At 45.8% G+C, this 19,877-nt stretch overlaps 1 protein-coding gene across 2 annotated transcripts in view; it reads right to left on the reverse strand.

Annotated features, from left to right (window-relative positions):
* The window catches only part of GRHL1 (grainyhead like transcription factor 1), a 44,645-nt gene extending 31,810 nt beyond the window's left edge, over positions 1-12,835 (reverse strand). The window contains exons 1-8 of one of the 2 annotated variants that reach the window (XM_054822555.1): positions 12,702-12,835; positions 8,933-9,119; positions 5,829-5,899; positions 3,916-4,306; positions 3,023-3,099; positions 2,054-2,210; positions 1,453-1,564; positions 394-488 (exon numbers count right to left, since the gene is read on the reverse strand). In XM_054822555.1, the coding sequence (XP_054678530.1) occupies positions 394-488; positions 1,453-1,564; positions 2,054-2,210; positions 3,023-3,099; positions 3,916-4,306; positions 5,829-5,899; positions 8,933-9,119; positions 12,702-12,721 (1,110 nt within the window). In that variant the 5' untranslated portion in view covers positions 12,722-12,835. Of the gene's footprint in view, positions 1-393; positions 489-1,452; positions 1,565-2,053; positions 2,211-3,022; positions 3,100-3,915; positions 4,307-5,828; positions 5,900-8,932; positions 9,120-12,103; positions 12,217-12,701 lie in introns of those variants that run through there. The other variant, XM_054822554.1, reaches the window with a different exon arrangement.
* Between the last annotated feature and the right edge of the window lie 7,042 nt (positions 12,836-19,877).

Genomic DNA, 19,877 nt, shown 5'->3' on the forward strand with positions numbered 1-19,877 from the left:
CTCTTCTGCTACAGGCAAGCCCATTGCCACAGCCTTAACTCCCTCAGAAGCTGCCCCCCGCAGGGATCCTCCAAGAGACTGTGCTCCCTGCCAAGCCCAGCTACGCTCCATCACACCTCCTGTGCCACTTCATCTGCTCTGGAAACGCTCACGCTTCCTTTTGTCAGTACTTGTCTGTCAGGTAGGCAGTTCTGCCAAGAGCCTTAAAGCAGTTGCAAAGCTCTCCTCAGTTGCACATGCAAACCCTCTTAAGAAATAGCCAGAAGGTTTTGCCTAATGTAAGAGCGTAAACAAACTTGTTACATGCTAATCACCAGGTAGGCCACACACCCTTCCCCTCCTCCAGCCCCCAAATCTGCTAAAAGGACAGGAAATATAATCGTGGTCACATACCTTTGCTTCTTCGTTGATGTCCCAAGTGAAGGATATGGCATTGTACGCAATCTCCTCGATGTTACTGATGGTGTTGAAGCTCTCCTTGTAGTCAGCTGTTAGAAAGAAGGATGCGTGAGGAAGAAGAAGAGGCGATACCATCTGGAGTCCTTAATCACACAAAGCAACCAGAAACTGCAACTCCTCAGCAATGCCTTGGGGGCAGAGGAAGCTGAACTGTATGTAAGAATGGATCATTAAAAAGGCTGGAAATGGTTCTCATACAAAACCAAAGAGACAACAAACAGGAGGAAGGAAGAAAACAGGACTCTCCAAACTAGAAACTCCATTGAGGAAGGCAGACATCCCAAATATCGCATGTCCTGTGCCATAACCTGCTATGTGTGGGGAAACTCTACCCTGTACAGCAAGGGCATAAGCTCTCAATAAAACTCCTTCAATAACAAACAAAGATTTGCATGCGCGTCTGCTTTAAGTGCCAAGTGATTAATCCCTGCTTTTATTCACAGAAGGAAAGGACGAGGAGTACAACCCAGCTTTCAGCCAGAGAAGGCTGGAAGCCAGCCAGCCCCAGCCTTGTCTGGAGGCAAATGGAAATTTGCAGTGTTTTCTTTTTTTACATGTACCAAAGACCAGTTGTGAGCGAAGCTGTGGGAAGGAGGATCATTAGCGTTGAGGTATTTCTACAAGGATCTTGTCCTTTGAAGAAACACAGTATTTTGGACAGCCACAGAGTCTATAAGCTGTGATTTAGCTACAAGCACCAGGATATGCCAAAACAACTGTAGTTTGGAGGGGTGTGCTCGATCTCCTAAGGCAAACCCCTAAACTCAGCCTGCTCACCAACCAAAATCCTCCAAAACTCAGTCTAAGGAGTTCTAAAAACTACAGCATTAGCTCCAAGCAATCAAAAGCTCTCTCTGGACTTTCAGCGAAGCTATGGATAGCAGAGAGCGTGATCCAAAGGTTCCTTAAGATAACAAAGCTTTAGCAGAAAAATGAAACCTTGCCAAGGAATTAGGTTTGGAGTTTGACATCAGCAACGAGCATGTTCCTTACCTATATCAATGCATCTTTGTTTGGCCGTGTGCTGTCTTGAGTGCCAGTATTTCCAGTGCCTGAGCTGATCTTCTCTTGTTTTGTCTTCAGCAAACACAACCATGATGACACTCTGAAGGCAAAGGGGGGAGGGGGTAAGATTAAAAAATAAATAGAGATGCAAATACATGAAAGAGAAAAGGCCACAGAGTACATTTGTTTTGGAAGGTCTCCCCGGTACCAGGTTTTCTGCTTTAGGCTTTCCCACTTGACACATCACAGTATAGCTGGCACACTGCTGCCAAACAGGAAGGCAGGCAGCAGCGCTTTCTGGGTCATAAACAGAGATGAGCAGAACTGCTCTCCTAACTGGAGTTCAAGGATCTCATTCCAGGTGTTGCATCATCTTTACACAAGTGCTGACACCACTTCTTAACAGACTGAGCCAGGATGGGCTGGTCTGGAAGTAGGTGGACAGCAAAGGAACGAACATTGACGTAAGAGAGCGGGTAAGCTGGCCTTAGTGCTGATGCTCTGGTTTAGATTACTGCACTTTGGGAGAGTTTAAGACTACCATTGTACACACCCTCTTTCCCAAGAAACCACAAAAGCTGTCACTCACTCGGACTTTACTGATGGGGTGATGGATTCCTTCACTGCTGCTGACTTCTTTCAGTGTGATCGGGTAAAATTGACCTTTATTCAGATAAGTCATTGTGCTGTCCCCAGGCTTCTGTCGGAGGGACTTGGAGGCTTCCAGAGTATATTCAAAGTTATTCCTATGGAGCGAAGAGGGCAGTGATTGCTAAGGCATTTTCCTGGAAAGTCGATTAAACGTTCCACATTTAATTTGGAGAAATTCCAAAGTCATTAGTTGACTCACTAAGCCATCAACAGGCAAGGAAGTTGGAAAACAGGATGAGCCCCTTTTTCAACCATTTCCTTCATGAACGAACATATAAGAGAAGTTCTTGGCAAACTAAATCCCAAGACACATCAGCAGGCAAGACTGGAAGCTCCCTGTTCAGGCTGAGAGCGGCAAGCTGCTCTCATGGAACAGAAAAGTATCTATTAGCAATTAAATTAAATTCACAAGCTAATAAGCCATTCAGTGGCCACAGTCTTCTCCTCTTCCCTCTTGGTCAACTGCAACTAACCAAACACCTAGTTTATCCCCACCCTTAGAGTGCAGATGAGTTTCATGCTTCCTATTTCTGCTGTAGATTTCCAGCAAGGAGAGAGCAAGGCAAACAGGCCAGGGAGAGGGATGCAGCTGGAAGCCAACTCCAAGACCACTGCAGAGCTGACAGACAGCACTGCGTCTTCCCATGGGACAGGGAGTCAGTACAAGGACAGCAACTGAAACCGGGTGGTATTTCCAACCCTGCAGGAAGTTTTCCTTAAAGATACAGGTAGGATTTCCAACTGTGAAATTCAAATGAGCAGATACTGTTGTAGTTTTGAGATCCACAGCCCCCCCAGTGCCTGACAGACTCAGCGCAGAAGGGAGTGAGCTGTACTGCTTGCTCATGGACAAGCCAACTGTAAGAGAACGGGAAGATACGAGCAAATGGGGGCCTTAAAGCATTACCCAGAAATGCTGTCAAAAACATAATCTTCTGAATTCATGTTGGCCATCCGCAGATTCAGTTCAGTAGGAAAGAAAACCTGGGGTAGACACAAAACAAAACAACACAACAATTAACACAGCAGAAACAAGAAAAGTCAAGATTAAACAGATACTCGTTACCACAGAACTTCTGGCAGGCAAACTCATCATCAGATAACTAATTTTGGGTCTGTACAAACAGGACACTCGAGCAGGGTTTTAATTCAAAACTTTTGGGTGTCAACTAAGCACAACATCTCACAAGCCCTCTGAGTCAGCTTAAGGCAACATTGTAAAACTTTCCAAAATCTAAAAGAAAGGGCATGGCTACACAGTTCCTTGAGGTCTGGCTTAAAAAAAAAAAAAAAAACCACCACCAAAAACCACCACACATGGTTATGCTGTTGTTTTCAGTTGATACCATAAAACAAAAAACCCATGGATTTTCATCCAGGTTTAACTCTCACTCAAGGCCCCTAAATAAATCAACTGTTTTCCACTGACACACACCACGCCTAGAAACTGGCAGTAAGGAAGCTTACAGACACAGTCACTTCAGTACCTGCAAAGGCACTGCAGAGTGCTGAACTCTTGCAAAACCTAGCCTGGTACTGTGGATCAAGACAACTATTTCCACACTCCACAAGCCAAAGGCTCTGTCACTGGCAAGATTAGTCATTTGCTTTTGATAATGATTTCATGTTGTGTGGATTTTATTTACCAAGTTATACTTATGCACCTGATAAAGTCTTTTATTCCTAATTAACCGGACAGATTTCTGGCTCACGTAACAAGAACAATTAAAGATGGAACTGGATCTCTCCATCCAGATCTAGACACGCACACGTGCACACAGTGACTGCCTCTCTCGGTACCTCTTGCACGCCCTCCTTGAAAGTCTCTGAGAAGGTGGAGTCTGGTGTTCGCCTCTGGGAGTTTTGAGGCTGGGTGTTGGAATTGAACTGGTCGGGATTGAGGTTCCTGTCAAAGACGACCACTCGCTCAGGGGGCTCGGGGTGGTAGACGCTTGGTGGGATGCCCACTGCAAAGCCATGGGGCTGCGTCTCCGTTTTGATGGAATGGGTGGGCATCGTGGCAATTGAAACGGTGACCGTTGTATCAGGGGTGGTAAGGTGGCCTCTCTTGTCCATGCCCATCTGGGGCGTGTGTGGAAGGACAATATTGAAAGGCACATTTTTCAGAACCTGGACTCTGTTTTCTCCAGCAGAAATGAGTGACTGTTCTGTCACATTTGGGATGCTGTTCCTTTAAAGGGAAAAGAAAAAAATCATGCATAAATAATACAGTTCATTTTCTCATTAAACAAGAGCTACAAATATTTCTCAGTCTTCTGGACAAGGACAGCTGACACCAAGTCTCCTGCTTGTGCAGAACAGCTCTATCCTAACCTGAAAAGCTGAAAAAACTAATTCAGAAAAGAAACCTCACCCACTGCTAACAACCCCACCTTGGAGATGAATTACCCTGGAGCAAAGGGTGAGGGTTCACAGCCCAGATCCTCACTGGATCTGGAAAACAGCAGTCCAAAACTAAGCACTTCAAGGTCCTTCCCCACCACACATCAGCACATGCAGGCTCCATGAAATTGCTCTCTGGTGGATGGAGAAGGACTGAGACCAAGGCTGCTGCTCCTCTGGCCTAGGATTGTGCAGCACCCAGGAAGCACTAACAGGGAAATTACGCCCCTCTTTCATGCTCAAACCCCGAAGAAAATCCACACCAAGGCTCCCGGAGTGGTTTGCATAACTTCCCACTCTCCACCCCACCACACTCATTTATGCCAGGACACCACCAAGATCTGTGGCTGAACTGACCTCATAGCTAGAAGCCACCAAGTCAGCCTGCTCTCCCTTTCTCCCTCCCCACAACGTGGTCCTGCCCTCTCCTTTGCACCAATTCTGATGCCTCCCCGTCCCCCTTGGTGAGCCAGTTCGGCTTGTTCCACTGGCAGAAAACTAGCCACGGTTTTTTTTTTTTTTCCTGCTAGGTTATGGGTCAATGGAAGACCAGAGCTGGTATGAGGGGAGCAGTGGGAACACGTGGCTGGGAACCAGACTGCTCTTCTTAACAAGAAGTCGTTCAGTCAGCTCAGACCACAAAACCTCACCTTGAGTCCTTAAAGCATTCTAGTCTGTCCAAAGGAAGAGGATGATAGGAGTGGAAGCCTGGCTTGAATGAACCTCACATTTGTAATATTTACTTAATCAGTATCATCTTCTGCTTGGGAGACACAAGGGAGGGAGGGCAGGAAGAGGAAGAAAGGACTTCCAGAGGATACAAAAGAAGTCCACAAACAATACAAAACCAAAATTAAATCACAAGCACTTTGAAGTCCTTCCCTATCAGCACATGCACGAAGCAATGCTGCTTGTGCCTGAGAACAAAATCAGCAGTGAACAACAAAAGCACCCACATGCAAAAATAAAAGGGTCACCAGTCATCTCCACAGCCTTGGGAAGGGGTGCCTGTGCTACCAGGCTGCGTCTAGTGTTAAAAAGAGCAGCTTTTGCTATGCTGACTGTATGACATCAGTACATAGAAAGCAGATGATGGTGATGAAAAGCAGCTTGGACCTCAGCTCTCCACATCATGGTCCAATCCCCACCCCTACCCTGGGGCAGCATAGGAATTTGGGGCACAGAGTAAAAGCAAACAATTTCTCTCTTCCAGCACAACACTGCGGTGCAACAAGTTACTTTCCTTCAGCAGTTTTGGTAGCCCATGAGGGAAGGGAGATAAGCAGACACGCAGTGATAAAAACTAATACCTTTTGCTATGGTCTTGGTCAGGATGTTCTACCTCTGGTTTAGCTGTTGAAGATCTCCTCTCCCTTGGAACCTAAGAAATATAAGACATACTCTAATTGCATTTTTCTTCCCATACAGAAAAAAAAATAATTAGCTGCTGAAAACAGCCATTTGGTCCAATTAAGAAAGCACTGCTCTCTAATACCAGTCATTATTAGCATTACAGCTTGACCGATGTTCGCACAGCTTTGGGATGCCAGGCCAGCCCCAGGTGATGCCCCACAGAGCCCCATGTAGCTGACCCATCCAGCTGTGCCAGCCCTGGGCTCCTGCCAGCACCAGGCAGTGGGAAAACCAGTGCAGAAACCCAGCCGTCCCTGGCTGGAGCACCAGCACCAGGCTGAACAGGACCAGGAGGAGAATCCCCAAGGTTTGTGTTGGCAGTCCAGCTTTTCTCCTTTGCAGACTGGTAGGGTTCAGCTTGCTGAAAGAGCTCAAGGCTTGTGAAAGGATGCTGCTCCACAGCCCCTTGCCCATGAACACGCGCTCTCAAAGACCACTCAAGGCTTTCCTTTCTTCTTGGAGGCCAAGGGATTCAGGGATGACCAGAGTCAGTAAGTGTATTGGGATGCTACAGCTCATTTTTGTGCATGGCCACATACAACACACTGGCACAAACTGTATTAAATCTGTTATAAAGGAGAAGTATCCACCAGTGCTCTGGATTTAATACAGCTCAATACTGCTCCTGGTATTTTATGCCGTGGACAGGATTTGCCCTGAAAACGCCACACACCACAACACTGATCACACAAGCCACCTCATCCACACGCAGACGCACACCATTTTCCTGGCTGTGCTGCAAGGCCAAAACATACAGAAGAAGGTGAATTCTTTGACCCACAGCAGTTCTGTTCACCACAGCACACAGCCAGCATCCCAGCAACCCACCACTGGCACAAGTCTGTTGTGCTCAGGTCCCCTCAACCACACAGCAAGTCCACGCAAGCTCCTCTGCTTGCGTCATGGTGCCCAGGACTTTTGACACCCTCAACACACCTGCAGAATGAGCAAATAAAACACTTTGCAGTGTAAGGAGGAGTAGACTCCCACCACTTTCCTTCACTGAAGCCTGCTCAGATACTGCCCACATTTGCCAAGTTGGGCACAACGAGGGGAACCACCGCTTTACTGCTAACTCGAAGACTGATGGCATACCTGTGTGAACGGTACACTTCTCTAAGCAGCCTCCAACTAAAACCCAAGTCCTGGCTCTTCCACATAACCTGGAATCTCCAGTAACACCAGAACTGTTGGATTTTCCAGGGTAACCAGCCAAATTTGGAGAACCTCTAGCTGAAGACTGCTAGGAGGCCAAAACTAACTAGACGCTGAAAAACAAGGGCTTTCCAAGCTGTGTTTGGCCTTAAGTCCAACACTCCTAAACTCTAGCTTTTGATCAAAAATTTGTTTCCCATAAGGTGTTATTAACCTCAGTTGAGCTATCAAGGTAGCCCATTTGTCAAATGGAAGAAAACTCAAATTGTTTGGTTTTGTTGGTTTGGGGTTTTTTTAGTACAAAGGTAATCTTATCAGCTGCCCTTAATATTGAAAAGAGGGCATATCAGAAATGCCTAGACGTCATCCCTCTAGCATCACTTTGTAACAGCCCTCAATAAATCTTACAACCTCTAACCATTTTGCTTCACACAAGTGTGCGGCATACCTGTTCTTCAATTGATTTTTCTGTACACCCGCTGATACTCAAACACAAGAGGAAACCTTGAATTAGACATTAATGTACAGCAAATCCCTTCTGTTTTGCCAAGTGTGAAGGATCAACATCAGCGTTCTCTTTGTAATCTACAGGTTTAGAAATCAAAATTGATTTTGCGCATTAAAGTCATTCTAGTGAAAGTGTTGGGGTTTTTTTGACGAGCATAGCAAGTGCAGGCACAAAGCAGAAAACCAGTTTTCTCACAAAACTAGCTGAATAACATCCACATCAGTGAGTTTGTGGCATTTTGGCATGTGTATGGAGCACTAATCTCCATATTAAGCATTACAAGAATATTTTGATACATAAGACATGTTCAACTCTTAAAATGACAGGCAAGGATTTTGTACGCACAAGGCAGCCTCTCCTCACACTTGAGGAACATACCATGGCTGGTAATTGCACTCGCTACTGTTAAAAGACACTAGCCAAACTGTCAGGCATGCGAGCCAAGTCAGCCTCCTGGCTTCCCTGCAAGCTCAGCAAAGAAAAAAAACCAGGCATCTCCACCCGGTGAGCCAGGCAACCATAATGCAGGCGTCTAACGCGAGCAGGACGCCTCCCTGCCTGGAAATGCCTGCTGGTCTCCACTGACTTAGACATGGACCGGAGAAAACTACCCTGGCTTAGACTTCTGGTATTTAGGAAAGAAAGCCCAGCAAAATGTAACCCACACAAACCGGAAGGTTATCTGTTTGACTGCGTTCAATTCACCTGTGAGCATCTAGGAAGGTGCACAACTCCGAAAAGACTTGAGAACACTGGGGAAGACAACCACAGTTGCCAAAGGATTAACAGATTACAGGAGCTGAAGCTTGTTGAAGGTTAGAGGGATGCAGGCGGCAACTCTGTAAGCTGGACACTTCAGCCCCACACATCACCAAAAATCTGTAGTTATAGCTTAGTATCAGCTGCGCCTAAGGCAGCACATACAACCTCCAGCAAAGGCCAATGGTCCCACCAGAATAGGGATCATGTGAGCAAAAAGGGAGAAGTTTTTCCTCTGTGTGTATTTACACTCAGACATGGACATGCTCCTAAAGTCTCATTCTTCACGACTATTTCTATAATACATTGCCTCCTGCAGAACCTGGAGTTGACAGGCAAAACACAGCTGAAGTTTCTGACCCATTAGATTAAGATCCAGGGGATCTTATTTTACTGTCCTAAAAGTAAACCATTTTTCAGAAAAAGGGACATGGAATTTTTTCCATTTAAAACCCACATAGTTTTTAAAGTCCTCGTGATCTATTCATAGCTTCTGTAAAATCCTCCAGCAAATGATGCCTTTTCCACAGGTGGAACAAGAGCTCAGCTGGCTGCCAGAGCGTACCCACAGCAATCTACCTTATAGTAATCATACAGCAGTCCAAGGGCAGCTGCGCTGTCTTCATCACCATTGATGCTCATCATAGCTTTGGTAGCTGCTGTAAGGGGATTTTCAAGAAAGGTTTTCCAGGCCTCATCTTCACTGGTGTAAGGACGTCTCTGAGAGTAGAGAGAGTCATTCTGAAGAACCAACACGGGTCTTTTACTTGAATCATAAAAAAAAAAAGGAAGAAAGAAAAAAGCCACCTGTTAGAACACATGAAAAACATTCCTGAAGTTCTTCAAAATTAGCTGCCCCAGTTTCACAGGGTTCATATTCTGATTCAGTGCACTGCAAGGATTAGTCAACACAAAAAGCCCAGAAACCTAATTCTGATCTCACTCACACTCAATGTAAATCAGGATTACTTTGACCAAACTCAGCTGGATTACACCAGCCTATATAAAATCACAAAGCCGTTTAAGAGCACCACTGACCTGTTCATGCTCTGAATCCAACCCAGAAAAAGCTACACGCTCTTACTGGCCTACCACCTACAAAACCTCTAGCCCATCCTGTGTAATACTACCAAGCCGCAACTTGCTCCAGTTCCCACATAGGACTAGAACATGTGAATTAATAAAACATCTCTTTCCCCCAGAGCTTTCAGAAGGGTCTTTCCCTCTGAAAACACCACCCAGAAGCTGCTGATTAGTTATAGACTACACAGGGAAATTGGTTAAAGGGACCTCAAATCAATTTGGCAGTGAATTTTTCTGACAAGGGAAGCCAAAAGTCTTACTGCCTGGTTACTGTTGAAATAATCTGTGATGCTAGTTTGAAACACCCTCAACGGATGACTGGGAAAAAAAGAGAAAAAGTGGAGGTTTTTCCCTTTATGTTGTAGTATTAAAAAAAAAAATATTTATTCTGAACATTTTGAGATTGCTGGCAACAAGGTAACTTGGACCTTCTGCCCACAGGTGAAAGTGGGACACCTGTAGAAAATGCTGTCCTACCAGCTTAGACAACGTAATATATTTTGGTTCTGTTGTTAAAGTATATGCTTCATCTTTCAAGTCGGCTCAAGCTAATGTTGTTTAAATCTGACTTTTAAAACAGTTCACACAGTTTTCTTTCCAGCACAAGTGTAACATTAGTTTACTGCAGACTGGCAGGGAGGCTTTTTTATTTTCTTAAATAATCCCAAACTCAGCGGTTTTTAATGAATTGGTAATAGTTTAAAATAAATAAATAATTAAAAAACCCCGAACCCCACAAAAACGAGTTCCCCACCACCATCACACCCTTTCCCCAGTAGATAAGCATTCTTTTCATCTAGTTACCCAGATGCATTCGGAGATTGAAATATACTACAAAAAGTTGTGAAATACAAAGTTGTGAAATACTCTAATCACTATAATCAGCTTAACAGTATCCTACATTTATCACCACCTTCTACCAAAAAGATTGCAAAGCACTTTGCAAATTATGCGTTCGATCCTTTATCAGTTACACAAGGAGTCCTGCTGAGCTTCAATGAGACAGCCTGGCTGAGTCGAAAGACACTTAAAGCGAGTGGGAGTTTCCAGGACTTGTAAGAGCGCTTTGTGGCTATAAAACTATATTATATGGTTGGAAAAAGGCAAAAAAAACCCCAAAAAAGACAAGCTCTTGCACCGAGCCCTTTCTTTAGGTCTTTGTACACATTTAGTATCAAGGACATTCAATTCATATTGAAGACTGCACAGCAGAAGACAAAGCAGAATTTTCTTTAGGGACATGGTACAAGCTTCTAGTCTTATACAATGTGATAGAAGAAGCCTCGAATATCCATAGCAAATGGCTAAGTCCTCAAGTTAAAGTTACTCGTAAAGAAAAAGGCAACTGAAGTGACCCGGGTGCAGTTCCCTCGATCCACCCCTGCCAAGCTGAAGGGCTAAGTCAGCCTTGCTGGAACTCACAAGACCACTAAGCTGATTCCCTCTAGCAACGCAATGTTCACATGGAAAGAGAGAACCAAAAATACTGAAAACTAAAGCAGCCACTAACCAGAAACATAGCAAATGCAAAACCAACGTATTTTTGTGTGATTTCTTTGTCATTGCAACACCTAAATATAAAGCACATTGCCCTGCAGGTAACCTACCCCTCTAAGTGCAGCATAGAAAAAAATTATCTGCAGAACTATCAAGAGAAGCACAGGGTTTGGCAGTAACTCAATCCCTTAACGGAACCGCAGCTTCTTTCAGGAAAACGCCAACATATTAATAAGAGAAGGCAAACATTTATTTTTCTAAGTTTAAGGTTTCAAGATTACTGGATCTGCTCGCAAAGTAGTAGAGATGTCCAGTAAAGGCTGGAAACAAGTTTCCTACTGCAGCTTTAATAATTTCTGAACTTTATTTTCTACGTGACTGAAGCAGAAGCAGAGGAATGCTACAAAAAGCAAATACTCTCTCCTTGCTCGTGAGGATCCCACAGCCTGCAGTGTTCTGATCACAGAAACTATTCCTAATGACTTCACCGATCCATAACCCACCCCTTCTCTCCCTCACCGTGCAATTTAACTCCAGACATTAGGAGATCTTCAGCCACAATGTGCTTTATACCTGGTCTTGCACTGAGCACACCTTTAATGCTGAGGCAGCAGAGAAGATTTCTTTCGATGGCTTCTACGTGCCAGAAAAGTGAAGTGCACGTACCTAATTGCTATGGTCTCATCTATTAAGTGTCACTGAAGCAAAAAAAAAGTATGAAAAATCCTAATCACAGGATGAAGCTAGCGAGCTGCTGCATCAGAGTCCTCTTTCTAGAGAGCAGTATATTAAAAAACCCCAAACTAGTAAAAATCTGCTTTCCCTAGGAAATGAGTGCATTTGAGTCACCGATCATTCAAAATACAGTCATTTTATAATCGGTTCTTCAAATCCCTTCAGAGTTATCCCGTTTTTCTTACGGTGTCCACAGCCACCACCTCCAGACGGGCACGGTGACAAGCGCAGAAACAAACCCAGGCCATTAAACGCTGCAAGGGATCCGCTTGAAGACGACGTCTCGGCATTCCACACCGTGAAGTTACAGAAAACACACCTCAAGCTCAGTTTTAACTCTCCTAACACCCGGGTTCGCGCAGTACGAGGTACTGCAGCCGAGCTCCCCGAGAGCCCGCCGGAGGGGCAGGGGCGTGCGCCGGCCGCCCCCCTTACCTGCCGAAATCCACCTTGCCGGAGGGGTGCGCCTCGTAGAAATCCATGGGGGCCGCTCCCGCCGCCGGGATCCGGCGGGGGCACAGCCCGGCCGCTGCGGCTCCGCCCGCCCGCCTCCCTCAGCCCCCAGGAGAGGGGTAGCCCGGCGCTGCGGCGGCGGCGCCCGCTTCTCCCGACGGCGCGGCCCGCTCACCGCCACCGCCCGCATTTAAGGCGCGGCGGGGCGGGGGGCGGACGGCGGCGGCGCTGACCCACGCCTCGCTGCGGGTGTCGGGTTTCAAAGCCAGCCCTGCCTCGCCGCTCGCCTCGCGGGGCGGGGTGGCCGCCGGGGTCGTCCCGCTGCGCCGGGGGCCCCCCCCGGGGCTCACCCCCCTTCCCCCGCCATTTCGCACCGCCCCGCCACAGCCTCCGGTTACTCCTCCAAGAAGATGGAGGGGGCGGGCCCCCGAGAAGAGCAGCTTCCCCCCCCCCGACCTGGTTCGGCCCCACAGGAGAGCGGGCGGCGGGTCCCGGGCGGCGAGCCCCCCGAAGGGGCGGCAGCACCGGTCGGACCGGACCCGTTTCTCTCCCCCTCCCCTTCCCCGCCCGGCTCACTCACTTGTCGTAGTCTTGTGTCATGTCTGGCGGAGGCAGCGGGCGGCAGAACTGGCCCAGCTGGTCGGGAGGGCGAGGCGGGGGCGAGCGGAGAGTGCAGCGCGCAGCCCGCCGCACCGACGGGTTTTGTCGGCTTTTCTCGCCCGCTCAGGTGGCTCCCGCAGCCGCAGGTGGACGGGCGCCGCGCGACGCCTCCCATTGGTTGTCGCGGACCGCGGGGCGGAGTCGCCGCGCCCCCATTGGGCGACTGGGCGGGGAGGGGCGGTGCTGGCGCCGGTGCGGGGCTCCGCGAGGGACGGGGGGCGCCGCGGCTGAGGCAGCGCTGAGGCCCCCCCCGTAGGGCCTGGGCCAGGCTGGGCCGCGGGTGATACGAGCCGCAGCCCCTTCGTTACAACGTGGAGGACGGCGCAAGTAAGACACGAGTAAAACTTTGCGGGGAACCTGCTCCCCCAACGGTTGGGGGCCTTCCTGATGCCCGCCCCCCCCCCCCGCTGTCAAAGGCCGATTTCCTGAGGAAAAAACCCCTTTTTCTCCCCGGTTTCACCTCTCCCCTTGCACGTCCAGCCTTCACGGGGGCTAAGGCGCTGGCACCGCAGCTGCACCGGAGTCCCCAGCCGCTTTCTCCGGCCGCGGTACGCGGGGGGGGTGTTGGAGGGGTTGGGGAGGGCGCCCGTCCCGCTCTCCCGTAAGGCCCAGGGCCGCGTTAGCGGGGTATCGCCTCACGGGACCCCGGCCCTGGGCTAGGACTCCCGGTATGGGACGCGGGAATCACCCTGGCAGCGTTTTTGCACCAAAAATGGATTCCCCTTTTCCCTCTCCCATCCCATATAACCTTATTTATTTTTCCTGCACTAAACCCATTTTTAGGAAAGTCTAAAACTGGCACAAGGCACGTTAATTTGCACGAGCACTGCACCAACTTCCACAGTACAGGGGATCCTAGCATCATTAGTGCCTCGTAGATGAACCTGGGGTTGGAGAGAAAGGGAGGTTTACAATGGAGTTACTGCTGGAAATGCATGTAATTCCTCTGGTTTGACAGCAGCAGCAACATTACAAATACATTAGATATATCCAAAGTGGCATGCATGAATTTAAATCAGAAAGATCTTAAGTTTCTCCTTGAGAAATAAGGGTGGGAGGTTGCTTGTTTAAGTAACAAGTTGAATCAAACCCATATAGCAACAATGCTATCTATCATATGTCAAGATGCTTCAGATAGCTACTGTAATTTAAAAGTATGTACGCTAATAAGAGGTCTCTCCTTATAGGTCAAAATCTCTTCCCTATTTGTACAGGATATACTCCAATGCAAAATTATAGAAGGACAATTCAAGCAGCCAACCGAAGGAAATATGAAACTAAAGGGAAGAAACTTTCACTAAGGGTCTAATCCTAGAAGTTGCTTAATATCCTCTGACTGGATTACAACTAGCGTTCTAGAAACAAAATGCTTTGTTTGGATCTACAAATGTTGCCATTAGGATAGCAAAGATAAATATTACCGAAGTAGGATCTTGCTCTACGAAGTGAAATGAACTGATGTAAATTGTTCTTTATGACATGCAATAAAAACCCATTTAACCCATTTTAAAATCTAATTCAAGATTACCTAGAAGAAAATTTTTTCTGTTCCTGCATATGAAAAAATTACTGTCATCCAATTAAGATGTTAGAAAATTACATTTTTCCACATAACTCACTTTGTTTCCAATACAAATTACAAAACCAGCTCAAAATTGCAAGCATTGGAAAGGACTGCTAACTTTCTCAGGTGTTATTCACTCACATTCCCCGCTTCTGTTCGTGAAATTCTGGGATGTGCAGACACAAACACTGCTTTTTTGGCACATGTGCATACTTTTCATTAACAATAAAATATAATACTACCCTGTAGCCGTAAGTGACCCAGATGCACTACCTGAAGAAGCTCAGTCATGTTTACATTGCACCCAAATTGTTAAAATCTTAGTAATGTGCCACGCTTGATATTTCTACTTAACTAGAACATACTATCATTTTATTCCAAATAAATCAAAGCTGTTGCCTCTGCAAAAGGGACAGCTTTTTTTAACAGCCTGATCCGCCGATGAAAACTTAGTTATCGACATAGCAATCACTTCCACATTCAGGAGACAATGATATAAACACTGGATTGTGACACCACTGACTAATCTGCCGGTCACAATCTAGACTGTAACACCACTTGTAGGTGTATTTCTGTGATGTCACTAACCAGGTTGCCTCATCGCTGAATAAAATCAGGCAAGGAGCACAAAGGGATTTAGCAGAGCTTTGGCTCGGGCATAAAGCCATGCCAGCCTGATGGAGCAGCACTCTGGCAGGACTTTCCTCGCCCTGCGCTGACTGGTGTTCGCTCCAACTTCTTCCTTCGCTCAGCCCTTTCACCTCGATCTCACTGCTCTCCTCCACCTCTCGTGCCCTTCCCTTTACCTTTCCGTCTGTCTCGGTCCTGCCTCCAGTGTTCTCCTTCCCTTCTTCACATACTCATTTCCTTTTAAATGAATCCCACTTGAAACACGCAAGGAACCCCACTGAACTCAGGTGCTGTTTGCAACCATCTGGCCGAGCGCTGTCTCAAGGTGCTTGCACCTCTTCCTAGTCTGTCTTTTGGCATCGCTCTCTAGAGAAACTGGGATTTATTCTGGACAAGGATTAGCTACTGTTATGACTTACCTAACAAATAAGGTTTTAAAATTTCATACCTGATAATTATCATCTACATGCACTGGCCATTCATACCTGTGTAATAAACAAGTTGCATCAAGTTTGTAACAGTACTTTTGATTTCACAAAACACATCAGGGAGTCAAAACAAGATACTTTCTACTTAATCTGAACTCCTCAGATGCGAGAGCCAGGCTGCGGAGCTGGCTGTAAAAAGCAGCGAATCTTCTATACTTCTCTCCATTACGCAGCACACCAGGCAAGCTTTTCTCTTCTGCAGTAGGGCTGTGGTCACTAATGACAGAGCTGGAAAAGAAAGCCCAAAACTAATCACTGACCCCCACAGAACCAGCCTGAAGGCATCAAAGGGCTGAAAAAGAGAGAAGAGCCCAGGCAGAGGTTCATGAACTCACTAGGAAGTGAGGTGAAAGCAGGCACAGCAGAAAGAAATAGATAAGTGACAGTGGAAAAGATAAAATGGAAAAAGCCAGGGGGAAAAAAAAGGGTAAAGAAATAAATGAAAGCATAATATGTGAATTACAAAACAGGACGGAGAAACAGTTTGCTTTTCACTTCAGTCACATCCCTATACGCAATCTTGCAGGCATTCCTTAAAGATTCCCCTTTTGATTCGGTATTTAGCCCTAAAGATAATGTAAATACTGTTGAGAGCATACAGACCATACAGGGGCAGGAGGTGCAGCTCCATCAGCCTGACTGAGGGTGCTCTGAAATGACTACAACGTAAATTAATCAATTTTGCTGTAGCCTATACATTAAAAAAAAAAGTTGTCAGCCTGAAGCCTAGAATTTTATCGACGATAAAATCTTTAGCATGCTACCCAGTCTCACTGGACATTTCTCATCTTTGCTCAATATTGTGCTTCCTCTGGGTTTGACTTCTGTGTACATAGGTCCTGCTGCACAGGCCGATAGTGGTGTAGCAAGAGAACAGCGTGTGCAGCTCTTTTGCTGCATACTGTTCTTTGCCTAATCCGCTTTGCTCTGCAGCATGGAAAACACCCAGTTGTCCAGTTAGGAGTTACAAATGCCACAGGTCTCAGTTCAGTAAACAAAAATGTTTTGTCACAATCTTAGATCAACATCGCGCAACTTGCTGTGCTGATGAGATCCAGGGCCAGGTGGATTCCTTCACATCCTAGCGTCAGAGCAAACTGCAAGTGGCTGTCATGGGGAGCCCTGCTGCACCGTGTTGAGGGACCCCAGTCAAAGTCCTGCTCAGAAGCACAAGAGCCAGCCTGCAGCCACGAAGCCTGCCTAGCTGCGAGGAGCTGACGGTTCACTGGGAACTCACTAGCTCTGCAGTCTGATATCCTGACCTTGAGAGCTGGGGCACTTGGATGTAGTTTTAGGATGCCCTTCTCTTCCCTGGGCTGTAAACGGTTGGTGTCTTCACCCCCTCGCTCGCAGCAGCCTCTACTCTGCACCCCTCAGGCGGCCCTGTCAGAGGCAAGCAATGCTCAGCCAACCACTGCAGGTACCCCCCATGAGAGGCAGCACAGAAGCATCCCAGGACCCAGATCGAGCTATCAGATCACAACACAGACACTAACCATGCTCCGTGGCATACTCACGAGGCAATGGCAGGTCTGCAGTTGATGAGCAAAGCCAGTGCTAGGGGAACAGGGCAGTCTATGAGCAGACACAGAATACTTCTACAATACAGAGGACCCATGGGAGATTATCAGAGGAATGCGCTTGTATTTTTTTTTTAAACTACCTGATGTACTGCCGGAGGCAGAGTGTAGATGCTGAGGATCAAGGAGGAGTGTTCTGGCTCTCAAAGTGCTGCCATTAGCAGTTGTACAAGGGCAGCTATGACCTCACGTGAGGACACAAGCATTCATCATCTCCTGTTCTGCCAATCCTTACTCACTCTCTTGTTCACTGTTTCAGCATCATCCTAGCACAAGCAGCAGTGAGGAAAGCTCTTTCACGTACGCCTGTTTCCACATCTTGGCATCCCCTTTATGCTCTCTCTCATCTCATCTGGTCAGGAACAAAGGAGCTTCACATGTGAGGAGCAACAGGACCAGTAACTGCGGAGGAGATGCTGGAAAGCAAGCATTCTGCATTTACTGCGGGGACAAAAGCACTGAGACACTGCTTTGACCAACCCACGCACTAATGTGCTCAGCCAGGAAATAGATATGACTGTATGTACCGAGGAGCCCATTTCCTTTTGGATCAAAATAGAAGATTCATTAAACAGTTATTCTGACTCTTTCTTAAAACTTACTCAACCTGACACAGGGAAAAGACCGATGAACCAGGGAGCAGACACCTTATTTGGGAACTTAACATTTTTCAGACTTTACCCTACCAAAAGCCCAGCGGGTCCTGGGTCTTTTGCTCCTGGCTCTGCAAAAGCATCCTCTTGACAACTTACTGTATATACCCTGAAAAATTTTTTCAGGACCATCAGCAAAAGTCTTGCTGACTATAAAGGAAGAAAAGTCATTCTGAAGAAGGAACTTCTGAGCTTTTCAAGAAGTTACAAGAAAGCAAGCTATTCACTGTGTTGCCTGCAACACTGCATGAAGCTTTCTCAAATCTTCCAAACATGATTGTTTCAGGGGTCATGCTAAAAATAGGTTAGGAAAGATGTAGTTGCAGTGAAGCCCACAGAACACACTATGTCCAGTAAATTAGACTAGCATTGCTACAGGCATTGGGCTTTGCTGAGTCTCATTCTCTGGTTAAATCAGGTTCAAGGCCCTCACTCTGCATAAGAGGTTAAGGAGAATGTCAAACACCTCCTTCATGTCTGGAAAATGTAAAAAGAAAAATGTATTTGCCTAGGACTAAGTTGATATTGAGAATGTAGAAACACTGAGGTAGTGGAAAACTAGTAAGGTAAAATACCAATTCTGCTGAAGGCTGTACCTTTCAAAAGAAAATGAGACATCTGTCATATTTCTCCACTGAAACAACAGAAAGGTTGCATTATTTAAGAGAATTCATAAAAAAGGTTACTTTTGAACTCTTAGAGATACAAAAAACCCCAGTGTGTTGAAATATAACACACAAACTAGGAAAAAGCCTAAATTCACTTTAGAAGGTGCATCAAGGTCTCAGAATAACTGATTTGCTATTGTCTAAGTTAATAATTACTTAACTATTCTAAGTATTCTCAATATATACTGTTTTAAAAGTTTAATCTAAAAAAGAAAACCTGCACTTGCCTTTATCTATATACTTCAGAACTCTCACTCAACTTTTAGAGTAAGAAACAAAACAAATCGAGTCTCTTTAGGTAGAATTTCCACAGGAAGAGGTAAAAAAAGAGTAGCTGAGCTTTCACCCGGTCATTTTCAGCAAATAGTTACAGAAAGGAGCTGTAACTTAAAAGTAGATAAAAGAGGTGTTTGGAACTGCTGGGTTGCAGCAAACACCCTACCCTTCAGCTATCCGCCGGTAGCTGTATGTTCAGCCAGCGCGGCTCCACCTCAGGGTTGTATTAACTGGACTGGAAGTAGTTGTCCCAAGAGACCTCAACTACACTTCACTGAAGATAAGGCACTCTTGCGGCTCGTCAGCTTCTGAAACATCATTACTCCCAACGTAAGTGTTGATTGATTAAACTGGATAGAACTAACATTAAGTATTTTAGGGGCACACCCTCTACTTTTAAATCTGACTCCTAACCTATGTGTCCAGAAGGCACATGGCTCTTGATGATTAACTGCAAGCTTTATTCCAGTTTATTAAAGTACAGCTTTAATTTATTCTAACATCTAAGGGAGCTTTGTTACATTTGTAACAATGTAACAATGAGCACAGTATTTTTAATTTATGAAGCTCAGATTTTACTACTACAGTAGTTTTAAAAGAAAGGTGTACCTATAATTAAGCGCGTCTTTCAAATAAAGACTTCTGAATTAAATTAATCCTTTATATATAATAAAGTCTTTTAGATAGTTAATTCAAAACTTTAACAGACATTATAGTAAAAAGAATGAGACACTTTAAGTTGCTTGAGCAAGCACTGTTGAAAACACTGACAACGTGTATTACACTTCTGCAGATTTTTAACTGATACAAATACTCATCTAGAACAACAACAATGAATAATTTTACTAAATATTTACAAACTTTAGTTATTCACTCAGATAAGGTCAAACATAATAAATAATGGCTGATTTTAAAACACAAACACCAGACACAAGATGAGATTCAAACTGGTAGATTCTGAGTCCATTAATGTAAACAGCAGTTCAAGACGTATCTCATCAGAAGTCTGAGGTATCTAACACAACATGGCAATTGATTTAGACATACTAAACTGTACCCACTTAGGAAATCTCAAACACATGCAACAAGTAACAACTCAATCTGCTCTTTCCTCTTCCCCCATCGAGCGCAGTTTAGCTCTGTATGGCTAAAACGATGCCTTCTCATGTGCATGTTACAATCACTTCATAGGACCATTGTTCTAAATCCCTGTTCTACAATAACTACTTAAAATATC

The sequence above is a fragment of the Grus americana genome, chromosome 3 (assembly GCF_028858705.1).
Source record: "Grus americana isolate bGruAme1 chromosome 3, bGruAme1.mat, whole genome shotgun sequence".
Taxonomy (NCBI): domain Eukaryota; kingdom Metazoa; phylum Chordata; class Aves; order Gruiformes; family Gruidae; genus Grus; species Grus americana.